The sequence below is a fragment of the Rhipicephalus microplus genome, chromosome X (genome assembly GCF_043290135.1).
Source record: "Rhipicephalus microplus isolate Deutch F79 chromosome X, USDA_Rmic, whole genome shotgun sequence".
Classification (NCBI taxonomy): Eukaryota; Metazoa; Arthropoda; class Arachnida; order Ixodida; family Ixodidae; genus Rhipicephalus; species Rhipicephalus microplus.
The window spans coordinates 469,894,781-469,911,345 of record NC_134710.1 but is presented as its reverse complement, the minus strand read 5'-3'; the positions used below and the strand labels follow the sequence as shown (position 1 = coordinate 469,911,345).

At 43.7% G+C, this 16,565-nt stretch overlaps 1 protein-coding gene across 1 annotated transcript in view; it reads left to right on the top strand.

Moving 5' to 3' along the window:
- Positions 1 to 267: 267 nt before the first annotated feature.
- Positions 268 to 16,565, top strand: part of LOC119160819 (nose resistant to fluoxetine protein 6) — a 277,772-nt gene continuing 261,474 nt past the window's right edge. The window contains exon 1 of the mRNA XM_037413067.2: positions 268 to 560. Within this exon, the coding sequence (XP_037268964.2) occupies positions 287 to 560 (274 nt within the window). The 5' untranslated portion in view covers positions 268 to 286. The remainder of the gene's footprint in view (positions 561 to 16,565) is intronic.

Sequence of the window (16,565 nt, the reverse complement as noted above, 5' to 3'; positions counted from 1 at the left end):
GTTCTGTGCTGTAGCTCTTGTCATGAACTATGAAGAAGGTCTCATTCCGCAATGTAATTATGCTGAACTCCGGTACAAGACAAGTGCGCCCATACTGAAGCACCCACTGGCTGACCACGGCAGGACACGCATCACTGGTGTGCCAGAAATCACTGCGACAACGTCGAGGTCGTAATTGTAGCCTTGGCTGGGACAGTCGGAGAGGGGAGCGGCCTTCGAGAGTAACGCGGACGCGTTTCTCCAAAGCAGTCCCGAGTTGGGCACCGAACAGAAGGCATTGCTCGCCATGTGGATCCGGTGGTTTTCAACCGCGCTTGTGTGCGCCGTTTTCTGCGCAACACACGGGTCCACCAGCACACCGCCGAAGAGTGGCAATGAATTTGTGGACAAGTGGAAAGCGATTGAGTCTAATGCGAAGTCACTGGTCCAGAAGCTGATCAGTATGTCGTACCGGGAGGCTCTTCCGCTGATCCACGAGGCGGACTTATCCAGCGAATGCTTCATCAGCCTGACTAGTGTTCTCAGGGGCCTGCAGGAGCTCAACACAGATGTGGTCAGACGTGAGTATTGCGACGTCCACACACTCTGCGTAACAGTGCGTTTTCGGGAATACACGTCGTCAAAACATCATTATATAGTGTCAGAAAATGAAACAATAATTAGCGTTGCACCCAAACCGAAAGTAAAGATGGCGAGTTTCCTTTGAAACTTGGCATCTGTACTGTGGGACTGACAAGGGTGAGAAGGCAAAAATATGAATTTAGATTGCAAATGTACACTTGCTCTATTGTTTCGTTGTTTCGGCGTGTGGTGAATGAAGCCATTTTTCTCTCAATCAACCAAAAGTCTCTGGTGTTTTTCAAGTAGCTCTAAGATGACTTTACACAAAAGCTATTAGGCATCCACTGAAGCGTATTCGTTAGCATGGTAGTAAAGCCTTTTGTTGACATCACCAATTGTGTTGTAGGCAAGGATGACACGTTACAACGAATGTGTCAAGTGTTGGCACTCATCAAGACATACACGCACATCCACAGGGAAGGAATTTATCGTTTTAAGTGCCTTCTTTGAAGCCTTCCTGACAATCCTATTCTACTAACCTAGCTTCACGATTTCTCATAAACAAAGTCAGCGCTTCGCTCACGCGCTTTTAATCCCACTATTGTTCTATATTGAAACCATACGGGTTGACGCAAACAACGTCGTATCTTAACCTATAAAATTGACTGACGTAGCAGCTTAAGGAGCTACCTGTCTAAGGAGCTAATTATTTTTATTTTGTCTGCCATCGTTGTGCGTAGTCTCTCCTTATTTCTTTATGTGCTAATTCACAATCATGTACATTTCTTTGTCAAATGGCTTGATGTTTAAAAAAAGTAAATAATTGCAGGTGTTCTATGCATTCCAATTTGGTACTGCTATATATAACCGCTTATGTATGTGTGTACACAGGCTTTTGGCGCTTTGTCAGGCTTTCTTTGCCTTTACGCCAGTCTTTTCGGATAACTTTGTACGCAAGTTGTCTGAAATAAAAACAAAATTAAAGAAATAAAAACTGACAGTAATGACTTTTTTATGAATGGCTTTTGGTGCGTTCTTATGACCTCTTGATCATTACGTTCTAAATGCGCAGCATTTCTTAGCGAACTTCTGTGACTTTTCCGTATCTATCTATCTATCTATCTATCTATCTATCTATCTATCTATCTATCTATCTATCTATCTATCTATCTATCTATCTATCTATCTATCTATCTATCTATCTATCTATCTATCTATCTATCTGTCTGTCTATCTATCTATCTATCTATCTATCTATCTATCTATCTATCTATCTATCTATCTATCTATCTATCTATCTATCTATCTATCTATCTATCTATCTATCTATCTATCTATCTATCTATCTATCTATCTGTCTATCTATCTATCTATCTATCTATCTATCTATCTATCTATCTATCTATCTATCTATCTATCTATCTATCTATCTATCTATCTATCTATCTATCTATCTATCTATCTATCTATCTATCTATCTATCTATCTATCTGCCAACAACTTTCAGCTCTCCTGGCCATTTCGATAATGTGATTTATATCACAATTGGTACAGCATAACATGACTGTATGATGAGCATAAATGACTGGTCCTAACATGAAAATCTTGTGTATGTCATGAATCTCATGATTTACATGTCATAGTCTTGCTGCTCTTATGGTGGTTCCGTCCGCATGATAAGTTGCAAAACTGGTATGGTATGACATGACTGTATGGCGAACATTAGTGACCGGCCCTAACATGAAAATCATGATATGCATGTCATGTAAGTCATGATTACATGCCACGATCATGGTGTGGTCATGGTCGTCTCGCTAGCTTCACATATACCGAATTTGGTATTACGAAACGTGAATGAATGACGAAGGTATATGACTGGTGCAAACATGATAATTATGAAATACGTGCCATATAAGACGATGACTACATACCACGCTCATGAGCTGCTCGCAGCCGTTTCGTTAAGTTCACATACAGGGTGTTTCAAGAAATGCGTCCATATTCTTTAAAAAATCAGGAAACGGCATGATTTGCTCGGTCTTTTCATAGTTGCTTTTTACAGTGGCAGGTATCTTAAGAGGGTTAAAGATATTGTTTGAAACGGTAATTGGGGAAGTTAAAATAAATAACTTTTTATTTAATGGAGTTAAGCAGTTAAGTCAAATAGGAGAATTGAAGTCCATGCGAAAAAGCAATTGCCCCTTTGAGGTTTCGGAAAAGGGGCCTATATTAATAACTGCGGAGCAATAAAATTCTCCTCAAGTCTGTGACGTAACTGGAACCAAAACACGAAAGAGCGCAACTGAAATGAGAGAGCGTTGTTATATCAACCATCAACCGACTTCGTTGTGTGGGTGTGTGGGCTGCACACGCAATTATAGCACGCATGACACACATACGTTACCCAACGGGGAAGAACAGCACCCCGGTAGCCGCTATTCTGAACAGAGACGCCACTGTAGTCGTCTGATTGTTGCGCTCTTTGGGCTGTTGGTTTCGGATTTGCCGTAGAATTTAGGAAAATTTCATCAATTCATGGTGATTACTAGAGGCCGCTTTTCCGAAATCTGAAAGGGGCAAGGGGTTTTTCGCATCAAGGACTTCAATTCTTTTACTTGACGTACCTGCCGAACTCCAGTAAATAAATAGATAATTATTTACTTTCCCAACTACCGTTTCAAATTATACTTTCAAGCTAATTAAGATGCCTGCTACTACAGAAAAACCAACTGTGAAGACGGTGAGCAGATAGCGTATTTTGCTGGTTTTTAAACAATAATAGACACATTTCTTGAAACGCCCTGTATACCAAATTTGGTATTACGTGACGTGAATGTACGACGAAGGTAAATCACACGTCCAACCACGACACTCATGACATGCGTGTCATGTAAAACACTGCCACATGCCACGCTATAGTTCGCTCGCGGTCGTTTCGCTAGCTTCACATATACATAATTTGCTGTTACGTGACGTTAATGAATGACGAATGTATATGAGTGGTGCAAACATGATAATCATGATATGTGTGTCATGTCAGAACATGACTGCATACCACGCTCATGATGTGCTCTCGGCCCTTTCGCTATCTTCACACATACCAAATTTGGTATAATGTCACGTGAATTGACGATGAAAGTAAATGACACGTCCAAACGTAATAATAATCACATGCGTGTCATGTAAAACATGACTACATACTACGCTCAAAGCGCGCTCGCGGCTATGTCGCTCGCTTCACGTATACCAAATTTGGTATTACGTGACGTGAATGGACGACGTTCACAAATTCCAGGCACAAGCATGATAATCACAACATGGAAGTCATGTAAGGCATAATTTACATGCCTACCACTGCTGGTTCTGGAATTGCAAGCGGTAGTGGTGCCGTCCTTACGCGTCTATAAACAACATGTATTTACAGCTGATCGATATACGTGAGTGCGAATAACATTTATTATTGTGTTTACTGTGTACTATGTGCGTACGCCTAGCAACGTTTTGCTGATTTAAATAGACATATGAACCTTCTTCACTAGTGCTTCTCCTATCATCAATTCCCACTGTACGTGCGATCTGCCAATTTTTTTCATCTTTAACAAGGGCGAAAGAATACACGTGAAAACAGTTAGGGTGGTTCGTTTGACATTTTCTGGCCTTATCAATTGACGCCAAAAAGCGCAAATGTAAGAAAACATTACTTTAACAGTGCAGGCACCCATGTGTTTTGCGTAATATCTTCGCTACGTGGGAGCTGTTATGCCCTTCGTTCTTTGAGAACAGTGTGATGCGGAGTGAGCACGCCACTATCTTGCGCAAGTGGTGGGGTATATAGTGAGGTTGATTCCTTGGGCTTGATCTGAATGTGTCTATTGTGGAATGAGTGCACGGCAGCAGAGCGGGTGCACGGGTTATGACTGAACCAAGTGAGTTGTGATTTGATTGATATGTGAAGTTTAACGTTCCTAAACGACCTCATGATTCTGAAAAACACCATAGTGGAGGGGCTCCCAAAATTTTGACCACCTGGGTTTCTTTACGTGCACCCGAATCTGAGCACACGGACCTACAGCATTTCCGCCTCCATCGAAAGCACAGCCGCCGCAGCCGGAATTCAATCCCGCGACCTGCGTGTCAGCAGCCGAGTTCCTTAGCCACGAGGCCACCGCGGCGGAACGAACTCGGTGAGGGAGACATATTGTATAATTTTCAAATGACGCATCTACCGAACAGTGCATCGTTGGTAAGGCTGTAGTAAGGCAGTCTTCAATACATTGATGCATACATACCTATTCTTGACATATAACGTGTTCATATCAAGAGAGTGAAATTAAGTCAGATAAAATTGGTCACGGAGATGCACCTTCAAATGCAACTACAACCTTACCCCTTCATTTAAATATCAAAATTTGGCGCCCCACCGCGGTGGTCTAGTTGCAAAAGTACTCGCTGCTTACCCGCAGGTCGCGGGATCAAATCCCGGCTACGGTGGCTGCATTTTCGATGGAGGCGAACATGCTTTTGGCCCGTGTGCTCAGATTTGGGTGCACGTTAAAGAATCACAGGTGGTCAGAATTTCCGGAACGCTCCACTACGGCGTCTCTCGTAATCATACGGTGGCTTCGTTACATTGAACCCCACATATCAATCAATCAATCAATCAATCAATCAATCAATCAATCAATCAATCAATCAATCAATCGAGATTACCTCCAAGTGTGAAGCAGACTATACATTTCCACGAATAATGGAATCGCTTGTTTTAAAATTTCGTCTGTAATATACCGAAACGTGCTGGCGACATTGCAACATTTCACATGAAATGCATTATTCATATTAGTAATAATTAAATAGTTGCACTATAAAACTGTTCGAACGCAGGGACATCAGTGGATACATTATGTTGTTAGTTTAAATCAGGTGGAGTATCCATTGTTGAATAAAATCTTTGGTTCACATTGCGTAAACCGCCCTGTACGTATGTGTGTGGCTCAATTGTACGAAGAGTCGCTTACGTGGTTCGGAAGGACATGCGGTGGCTGTGCAGCGCTATACTTTGTCCTTTAATGCCACTTGGATCAAAATTTCTGTAGCGAGCTCGCATACTGAAAACGGGGATGTCAAAAGTTCGGTACAAGCGGTGACATCATGTCATCATGAGTGCAGAGAGCTGCTGCATATAGGCGGTGGACGCTGAGTTTTTAAAGACGTTAGTCTTTCTTGGGGACCTTCGACGCAAAAACATTGGTCTGTCTGTCTGTCTGTCTGTCTGTCTGTCTGTCTGTACTTTTGTCTGTTTTTCAACTCTTAACGGCACCGGGTACTTCAAACGGCCGACCCTATCCGCAGCGCCCACCAGTGTTGCTCAAGATTTAGCGTTCATACTTGGGTAATGGTCAATTATTAAGCAATTATTGCGCAAGTCTGGGGCACCATAACAAAACGTATATATTCTGCATGCGCGCCTTTTACTAGAAAAGGCATACATAAATAACTTTAAGGACCGTAGCGCTTGTCATGCGGCGCTGAACATGTAATGCTTGCACATAAAGGTGTCTTTCCAACGCTTTGCTAAGACGCGATGGTGGTGGCACCTACCCATCGCTTTGCGTTCTACACCTTATCACTTCTTAGACGGGCGCGCACACTAGCTTCAGTTTCAGTTTCAGTTTTATTGAGTATTTCCTTCAGAGAGTTGCGAAAAAGAAAACGCAAGGATAAGAGCAAAAAGCTGGTATGTTAGCAGCTTGACGAGGCTCCTACCCCTTTTTATTTGGCATTACAAAAATCCGCAGTCTCAGAGCCGCGCGTTTGGTTTTCAAGGTAACTGCCAGATAGCGCTCATGTCGCACATGTGACGTGACTTGATGCGCTCATTCACCTCAGCTACAAACTCGAGGCACTCTAACGCAGCTCCTCCAAAATTTTATTCACCGATTTTCTTGCGCAAAACTTCAAATAAAAGTCTTGTTCACTCTCTCCACATGCAAGACTATATTCTTTCGACGACATTTGCAGATTACATGCAGATATTAGGCCAATCTTTTTTCAGTAGAAACGTATACTTTCAAAAATTGCTACCGGCTGTGTTTTACCACTCAAATAATTAAATGTTTATACCGTAATTTTCTTTACTGTGATTACTGGAACGAGTGCTTGCATGAACAGAGATGCAGGAATGCACAGATAAAAAAGTCCTCCGAGAGGCGGGAGGAGTGGTATGGGGAATGTAACAGTGGCATTGCCCTTCCATTTTATGCGGTGCCTTTCGTGCCAGCATGGCAGCAAGTGTACTTCTTTCTCAGTTCTGTCGCGACGTGACCTGGAGTAACAGCCGGTGGAAAATTAGTTGTCGTTTCTCATCTGCATACACCACCTGTTTTGCTCCACTTCCCGTCTATACTGCACCACAACGCAAGCGCAAATGTATACGCTCCTTCCACTACCTTCACCGTACCACCCAGAGAGAATTCACACAGTTGTGGAAAGTTTGCCCGGTTTTCGCGACAAGAAAATTTTAACCCGATTGAGGTAGTAGTGTTCATCATCCAGACACATGTGGCCGTCACTAGTTTTCGATCGGAAACTTCAACTTCCTGGCAAACTTAGGCAAATAAATCGAATTCACTGATCAGTCAAACGTACTGGAATGTAGGGACGACGTCCTTGCCATTCTCATGCGTAGTAACTGCATTAGCAGCGAGAGCGTACTTGCTGTTCAAATCAAATCTATTCCAAACGACTTTAATAAAAAGACAAATGGCCGACACTCCACAATTATAACTTCGGACATTCTATTTATTCTTAGGTCGTGACCACTATACATAAAAAAAAGAAATCCCAGAAAGGTCGCGTTAGCGTAGGAACGACGTGTGAAATGTACACTAAAGAAAAAAGCATTTTTTGACAATTTTGAGGGACATAAGCACCGAATTTTTTCAATAAGAGTGCACTTCTTTTGTACCGCCGACTTCGAGGCCGACCCTTGTAGGCGACTCATCGTCGAACACATCCTGATGACACCACAATCATTCAATGGAAAGGGGTGCTGCCAAGGGCGTATTTGAACGGTCTTCGCTATGCAATGGCCTAAATCCCGACTTATTCCAACACCGTGGCTACTCTCTCGTTGCAGCATTCTAGTAACCCCTCAAGAAGTCCCTAATAGTTCTAAAAAGTCGACTTTTGCGGTTTAACTGGAATCTTTCCTAAACAGCAGTACGTCGGTGAAGTGTTCGCTCCAGAGATCGTGTCGTACGTGAGGGACACGATAATCTTGCTTAGACAACATTGCGAAAAAGAAACAGCACACATAGAAAGGGGATGCACACAGCGTGAACTTTTTTTATATTGAAACAATGCACTGCGTATGAATACAGAAGATAACCACTCTTATAACACCACATGACGGGATATAGCACCGATAGGCCACTTACATGAGAGTCAAGACAGATTACAAATAAATACACAAAGCATCTTATAACTGAAAAAAAAAATTGCAGGAAAAGCGTCGTCTTCCACTCCTTCAGAGTTCATAGTATTTGCCGCTTGACAAGGCCATGCAGTTTAGTGAACCGTAAAACAGGTTGCCAAAAGAAGCATGGAACCAGGTATGTTCACTGCATTGAAAATGCTGTTTTTGAGATTCACATACAGGTAAATTTTTCGCAGGTCAGGCGAGTAGTTGTGCTCACTATAAAATAAGAGAGCATGCCAACATTGTAAAACGTGCACAAGATGGTTGGCTAGCCACCCATTGTCGGTCATGCACGCGTTCACATGTTTTCAAGAAACCTAGCGTAGTCAGCAAGCACCACAATCGGTCAACACGAGAAATTGTTGAAGCGTATCTGATGGCGCAGTTAGGTGACAACTGTGTCAGCACTCCGTGAATATCCTTATTGCCCAAGGAACTCGATTATCTACCCAAGAAGTTTTTGTAATCTGTCCTAGGTGCACTTTAAGCGGCCTATCTGTGCCCACTCCAGTCACGTTGTGTTGAGGGAGCGTTTATCTACCGTATTTATAGGCGGTGCAATGTTTTACAATAAAAAATGGTTGAGAGTCAGTGCTGTGGGCATTCCCTTTCTGTGCTTGCTGTGCCTTTTTCGCACTGTTTCCTAAGCATTTACAATCAACAAGCCCAGCTCTCCGTACCCATGCAACACGATAGATTGATTGATTTGTGGGGTTTAACGTCCCAAAACCACCATTTGATTATGAGAGACGCCGTAGTGGAGGGCTCCGGAAATTTTGACCACCTGGGGTTCTTTAACGTGCACCCAAATCTGAGTACACGGGCCTACAACATTTCCGCCTCCATCGGAAATGCAGCCGCCGCAGCCGGGAATCGAACCCGCGACCTGCGGGTCAGCAGCCGAGTACCTTAGCCACTAGACCACTGCGGCGGGGCGTGCAACACGATAAAAACTGTGAGGGGACCGATTTCGGAGTTACAGCACCTCCATTCAGCACGAGTGCAGCGCAGCCAATGATAATGATGAATGATGAAGGCGAAAGGCCGAGGATGAAGAGCAAAGAGTGTTTGCGAATGTGATATGACACGGACAAGAAAGTCACGTGAACTCGAAATTTCATGAACTCATTCAGTTTTCCCAATGATGTGCTTGTATATTTAAATGATCATGACTTTTTTTTTTTTCTATCAGCTTTCAATGCGATGTTGACTGGTGGAACTTTTCCAGTAACGTTTTTATGGTCAGGTATACCCTGCCACAGTGTTACGACATGGTGCTCATCGGCTTCTTTGTATGCATTAGTTTCCTGAAAGCTAAACTTTGGTAAGATTATTACACACAAAAAAAAAATTACACAATACAGCTTGTGATTTCGACTGCAAGTCAAAGCAAGCATGGCCGGAAAGAGAAGACATGCATCTTCATGTGTGTGTCATCAGCTTTCAAAAAAAATGCAGTTCCTCATGTGTCATGGAAGCTTTCTGCTACCTTGTTATTAGTGCCGCCTGAGTGATAATGCGCGCGTATTCATCATGTCTGTCAGGAGCAGGGAATCAAAAGACATATTAAGAGCAGTTAGGCAGCAGGAAGCCCTCTCCATTGTTTCGCACAAGCGCACACTTACGTTCACTCCACACAACGATGAAAAGCTCTCAGTAGTCTCTGTATACGACGTACAAGCTGACGTCTTTTAATACTGATTCGAATGGTGCTGCTTAGCTATGGAACGACGCAAAGAACATGTAGTGCACGATGTGAAACCACCGCAATCATTAAGGTATACTGCGACTAGCAGAGGGTGCATAAAGCACCCTTTATTTTTGTTTAGTTGTTCGCACTACGTTCTTTACTAAATGGCTTGATTGATTTGTCTGGTTCAACGTTCCGAAACCACAATATGATTATGATAGATGCCGTAGTGGAGCGCTCCGGAAATTTCGACCACATGAGGTTCTTTAACGTGCACCCATACGTGAGCACACGAACCTACAGCATTTTCGCCTCCATCTAAAGTGCAGCCGTCGCAGCCGCAATTCGATCCCGCGACCTGCGGGCCAGCAGCACAGTACCTTAGGCACTAAACCACTGTGGCGGGGCTCCTTACATAATGGCACTAATCCGCAAGAAAGCCTTTAGGATGTCGAGTGGGACACAGCTGGTCCACTGTCGAGCTTCATATGAGAGCTCTGCTCTGAATTGCTTTCTCAGCGCAGCGAATCGGGGAACCCATCAGGGTGAGTGCGCTTTTTAATCCGTATACGGAAAATGCGATGGCTTCTTATAGCACAGGCACTTAACACATGAGCATATTGCATGCTAAATAGATAGCACCGCGACCGGCAACAGCAATTTATATGACCTAAGCGCACTTTTGGAGATGTTTTTGTTTGAAAGCGAGACTGAGACTGAGCCTCGTGCATTGTGAAAGGGGCCCTCAACCACTTTTCCCAGTTATCATAGAACGACCTCAGCGTTTGAGTCAACTGGCTCACGAATGAACAACCACTAATATAATTTTCATTCGTAATGAACATACTATACAACCACTTGCTATTTTCCTTCGCCCCGATGGGTGCCCTGTGGAGCACCTCAAGTAGAATGGTGGCACGGTGCTCGAACCGAAGATCGAGGGTCTGATCCCGGTCACGGCAGCCGCGTTTTCGAAGGAGGCGAAAGGCCAGATGCTCGCGTATAATGTGCGATGTCACAGTAAGGAATACTGAGTTGTTGAAATTATATCCAGCGTCCTCCACTATACGGTGTTCTTCAAAACTCATATATCGTGGCTTGGCCATAACACGCCAGAATAATGATATATATTAATATTATGAAAGTATTCTTGTGTGGTTAGGTTACGCGCTAGTGTTTCTAATGTGCAATCCTAGCGCACTGCAGTGCGTGGCGTCTGACTCAAACGCGGCTTATATATATATATATATATATATATATATATATATATATATATATATATATATATATATATATATATATATATATATATATATATATATATGAGATCTAACAGACAGTAATGCCAAGGAAGAATGTACAGGGGAAGTTATTAGAACCAATGGAATGTGAATAAGAAGAAAAAAGAAAAAAAATTGGTGAAAAAAATATATATATGTATATATATTATATATATGTGTAATATAGAAAGAGGCAAGTTCGCTTTAAGCTACGCGTGCCACCCACGAATACAAAATTTCGCTAAGCAGTTGATATGGCGGCTTTTACTGTGTGTATAACGTACTTTTCACTAAGCGTGCAGTACGGTTCGGTAGACCTCTAAGGTTTCACTCCGTTGGGTTTCATGCACCAATTATTTTTAAACACTAATTTTGATTTATCTTAGAGGAACCATTTTTGAATTTGTCGAGCTGTTTTCCGCGTCGCAACGTTCCTGAGCATTGTTTACCGCCATGTGAGAGCGTTCATATTCACACATGTACTTTAATGCGTGCATATGTGCCTCAAGTGAAAATTATAGCCGTATGGCTTGTTTTTTTCAAGTTTGTGCTGATGGTTCTAGCGATGTGCTCAAATGCTTTTCTAGTAAGTAAAACTGTCAAAGACAACTGTGAAAAAAGCGATTTTGTGAAAGGAAGAAAATTATTTTTCATGTTCCCCATTCACGGCTATGTTCCCTTATGTTCATGCGGCAGCTTCCTGACTGAAGTTGCCTGTTGACGACAATAGGGAAGTTGAAAAATGAATTTATACCCTAGAACTATTATATATGGCTGTGTTCCGATTCATAGACAGCCCGTAGACGGTCTACGCAGACTGCTTAAACGACAGCACCAAGTTCATGCTTTCCGAGAATTGAAACACATCTCGACGGCTTTTATGGGACGATGCGCCACCTCACGTTGACAAGAGAAATCCAAAATAAACAAACGTAATAGTTGTATTTTCTGGCTTATTTCATGTTAAAATCTAAAAACATTAAACGTTACTCACATCGAGCGTCTGGAGAAGTGTCTGCTTGTGTGCAGACGACCATTCCGGCGAGATCCGATCTATCTGAGTGATTCGCTGAGCCACCATCTTGTTTACACAGCAAAGTAGCCTGCATCGTATTTGTCTACGATGCGGTGTCTTCTCGGAGTTGTCTATTTCACCGGCTGCGTGAGAATTGGAGCCCACACACACACTCTCTCTCTTTAGCTGCCGGCGTTCTAGTTGTTCGCTACAATATATATATATATATATATATATATATATATATATATATATATATATATATATATATATATATATATATATATATATATATATATATGTATCTTTATATATATATATTTTATATATATATATATATAATATTTTTACGAACAAGTGCAACGCTGGCAGCTAAAACAACTATTTGTTTTGGGCGCACTTGTGCCCGTCAACAAAATACGCAGAGGAATTGTCCTGAGCTCACAAGAGAAAACTTCGTCAACTTCATCTTCTAGTGTCTTGCCGCTCCTTCAAAAAGCCGTCAGCCTCCTTTTTCCAGCGCGGGCTGGTGTGTTCACACGCGCAGTCCCGCGTTGCATGACGCGTTTTGCTTGTCAGTTGGTGTGGCAGAATTCATAAAAGCAGGAAGCGGCACCAGACTTGAGCGGGTGTCTAATAACATGCGGCATTAATATATGGTATAAATCTTGTCAGATATGATGAAATATTTGTTTGCTTTCAATTGAGATATAAAGATGATTTTAGCGGGAGCACTACGGAATGTAAATGCCGTCTCAATATGGGTCAAGGTTTGTAAGTTTGCTCGTAAGAGTTACTACTAATATTTCTAATGCAATAGATACCTTCAGTATATAGTCAGTACTGATTACTTAGATAGTCATACAAAGCGCAATGTTGCAAGACAAAAAAAAAATAAACGTGGAGGTATTGGCGCATTTTCTAAAGGCCTATATGGCCACAAAATGCTTTTTTTTTTCGGCTTCTATGCCTTGCACAAACGCTTTTGCTTAATATATAAGCCAAAATTGGTAGTGAACGGGAAAACAATACTCTCAGAGTAAAGTTCCTGAAAAACATCCCCCAAACAATGTTTGCGAAATTCGTAAAGCTCCTACGTGACCAATTTTTTTTCTTTCCAAAATATTGAATAATTTTCTATTTTCAATTCAGTTAATGAGCAAAATATTCTCCGAGCACATTTGAGACAGCCGCCGAAATGGCTGAAACGATTGACCCGTGTCCAAACAGCTCCGACTTTTCTATCTAAATTTTCAAGTTACTCAGGTTCCTGATTTTATTTAATTATGACATAATATATATTCGAATCAGCGAAAGCGTTCCAAGCTTTCTATATCACGCTTTGATTCTTCCGTTGAGTAAGCCAGTCGATTTACAGCAATGGCTGGTGAATACCAAAAATGATCGCGTAGTTGACTTTTGTGCTAGCGTTAAATTATTATGGCGGACCCTGATGTTTCAAATAACTAATGCGAGACGTTCGCTTTCCTCATAAACTAAATCGCAAAGTGTAGTTCAACACTAACTATGCCTGCCCGATGAAATATTTTAACGTTCTGGTAATACATAGAACATTCAAGCCTTGCCAGTGAAAAAAAAAAAGGCAACATTATAGTGTTCTATCTTCCAGATATTGAACAGGACCCTGTACTTGGAAACAAAGTACATCACAATATGCCGATAAATATATGAATGCATTTTAAGATTTTTATCAAACAGGTACCCGCTACAAACCATTGGGAGGCCACTGTGAAGTCCAAGATATTGTTACGGGTAACTTATTTAATAAATTAAATAAGATGCACTGTGCTCGGCGAACAAGATGGCGACAGTTCATCAACAACCAGTCAACAACGTTGTCTTTCTCTTTCTTCCAGACACGCTGTGCCGGCTGTTGCGTATCATAACCCCCCGGCGGTAGAAGCACCGTCTCGGTGCTTGAGCAACTCGGATGCGGTAGAAGGAGGGTGATAGGGCTTGAGTCGAGCTATGTGCACGATGTCACTCGAAGGTGACGATGATGACGTTGAATCGGCTGTAACGATCTCGTATTTAACTTCAGTCACCTGGCGAACGACGCGGTATGGTCCAGTGTAGCGTGATAGCAGTTTTTTAGAAAGCCCTACACGCTGAGTGGGGGACCAGAGGAGGACAAGGGAACCTGGCGAAAAGTGCACGTTTCGTTGATGGGAATCGTAGAGCTGTCTTTGGTGCTCCTGTGAAGCCTGCAGGCGGCTGCGGGCGAGTTGGCGTGCGTGGTCGGCTCGCGCGATGGCTTCGCCGGCATACTCCGTGACCGAGGGCAGCAAGGTGTCAAATGGTAGGGCGGGCTCTCGGCCGTATAGAAGATAGAATGGTGAATAGCCGGCAGTGTCGTGACGTGACGAATTATATGCGAACGTCACAAATGGCAAATGAACGTCTCAGTCCTGGTGGTCGGCCGCTACGTATTTAGAAAGCATGTCGGTTATGGTGCGGTTGAGGCGCTCCGTAAGACCGTTCGTTTGCGGATGGTACGAAGTGGCAAACTTGTGCTTGGCAGAGCGAGAGCGCAGGATTTCTTCAACGACAGCTGATAGGAAGGTGCGGCCCCGGTCAGTGAGAAGTTGGCGTGCAGCTCCGTGTACTAAAATAATATCATATAGCAGAAAGTCCGCCACATCGGTTGCGCAACTCGTCGGAAGTGCTCGTGTGATAGCGTACCGTGTCGCATAATCAGTGGCGACAGCGATCCATTTGTTGCCTGAGCTGGAGATCGGGAATGGGCCAAGCAGGTCAAGGCCAACTCGAAAAAAAGGTTCAATGGGAATGTCGATCGGCTGAAGAAATCCAGCTGGTAGCGAAGATGGCTTTTTGCGGTGCTGGCAGGGTTCACAAGCGGCGACGTAGCGTAGAACAGAGCGGGCAAGACCAGGCCAAAAGAAACGACGACGTACACGGTCGTATGTGCGAGAGACGCCCAAGTGGCCCGCCAAAGGAGCGTCATGAAGTTGGTTGAGAACAGTCGCACGAAGATGTGCTGGTATGACGGGGAGCAAGTCATGGCCATATGGATCGAAGTTACGGCGATACAGAATGCCGTCTTTTACCAGGAACATTTGTAGAGATGCGTCGTGAGGCCTTGACTCAAGCTTGCCAATGATGGTTCGCAGGGAAGCATCCAGGCGTTGTTCGTGGCCAAGGTTGAGTAGCTGCATCACAGACAGAAGGTCTGGAAAGGTGTCAGTATGGGCAGCCTCTTCCACAGGGTAGCGTGATAAGCAATCAGCATCTTGGTGTGACCGCCCTGTTTTGTACGTTACGGTGAACGTGTATTCTTGTAATCGTAGGGACCAACGAGCGAGGCGTCCTGTGGGATTCCTGAGTGAGGCCAGCCAGCAGAGCGCGTGATGGTCGGTGACTACCCGGAATGGACGCCCGTATAAGTATGGGCGAAACTTGGCGACTGCCTACACGAGAGCGAGACACTCACGTTCCGTGATTGAATAGTTGCGCTCGGCTGTAGATAGCAGGCGGCTTGCATATGCTATAACACGGTCATGTCCGCGTTGATGTTGCATTAGCATTGCTCCGATGCCATGCCCACTAGCGTCAGTGCGAACCTCGGTTGGTGCTGATGGATCGAAATGGGCTAAAATCGGCGGTGTTGTAAGGAGCGTCGTGAGCTGGGAAAAAGATGAAGCTTGATCAGCGCCCCAGAAAAACGGTGTGTCCTTCTTCAGGAGGTTTGTGAGTGGGCGTGCAATGATGGCGAAGTCCTTAACAAACCGTCGAAAGTAGGAGCACAAGCCCACAAAACTGCGAACGTCCTTTGTTGACTTCGGAACAGGAAAGTCCGTGACGGCGCGAATTTTTTCGGGATCCGGGCGGACTCCTGCGGCCTCGACGATGTGGCCAAGTACGGTTATTTGACGACGAGCAAAGTGGCATTTCGACGAGTTCAGTTGAAGTCCGGCTCGACGAAAAACTTCAAGAATCGCCGATAAACGCTTGAGATGGGAGTCGAATGTGGGCGAGAAAACGATAACGTCGTCTAAATAACATAAGCAGGTTGACCATTTAAACCCTTGGAGCAACGAGTCCATCATTCTTTCGAATGTGGCCGGCGCATTACAGAGACCGAAGGGCATAACTTTGAAGTGATAAAGCCCGTCAGGAGTGACGAATGCGGTCTTCTCACGGTCCATCTCATCCACAGCGATCTGCCAATAGCCAGATCGAAGGTCGATAGTGGAAAAATACGTAGCACCGTAAAGGCAGTCTAAGGCATCGTCGATTCTAGGCAACGGATAAACATCTTTCTTCGTAATTTTGTTGAGATGCCTATAATCTACACAAAAGCGCCATGTTCCATCCTTCTTTCTGATCAGGACAACAGGAGAAGCCCAGGGGCTACAAGAGGGTTCGATTCTGTCTTTTGCAAGCATCTTTTCGACTTCCCGTAGTATGACTGTGCACTCGGACGCGGAAACACGGTATGGACGTCGGTGAATGGGACTCGCGTCACCAGTATTGATGCGATGAGTAACAACACTCGTTCGG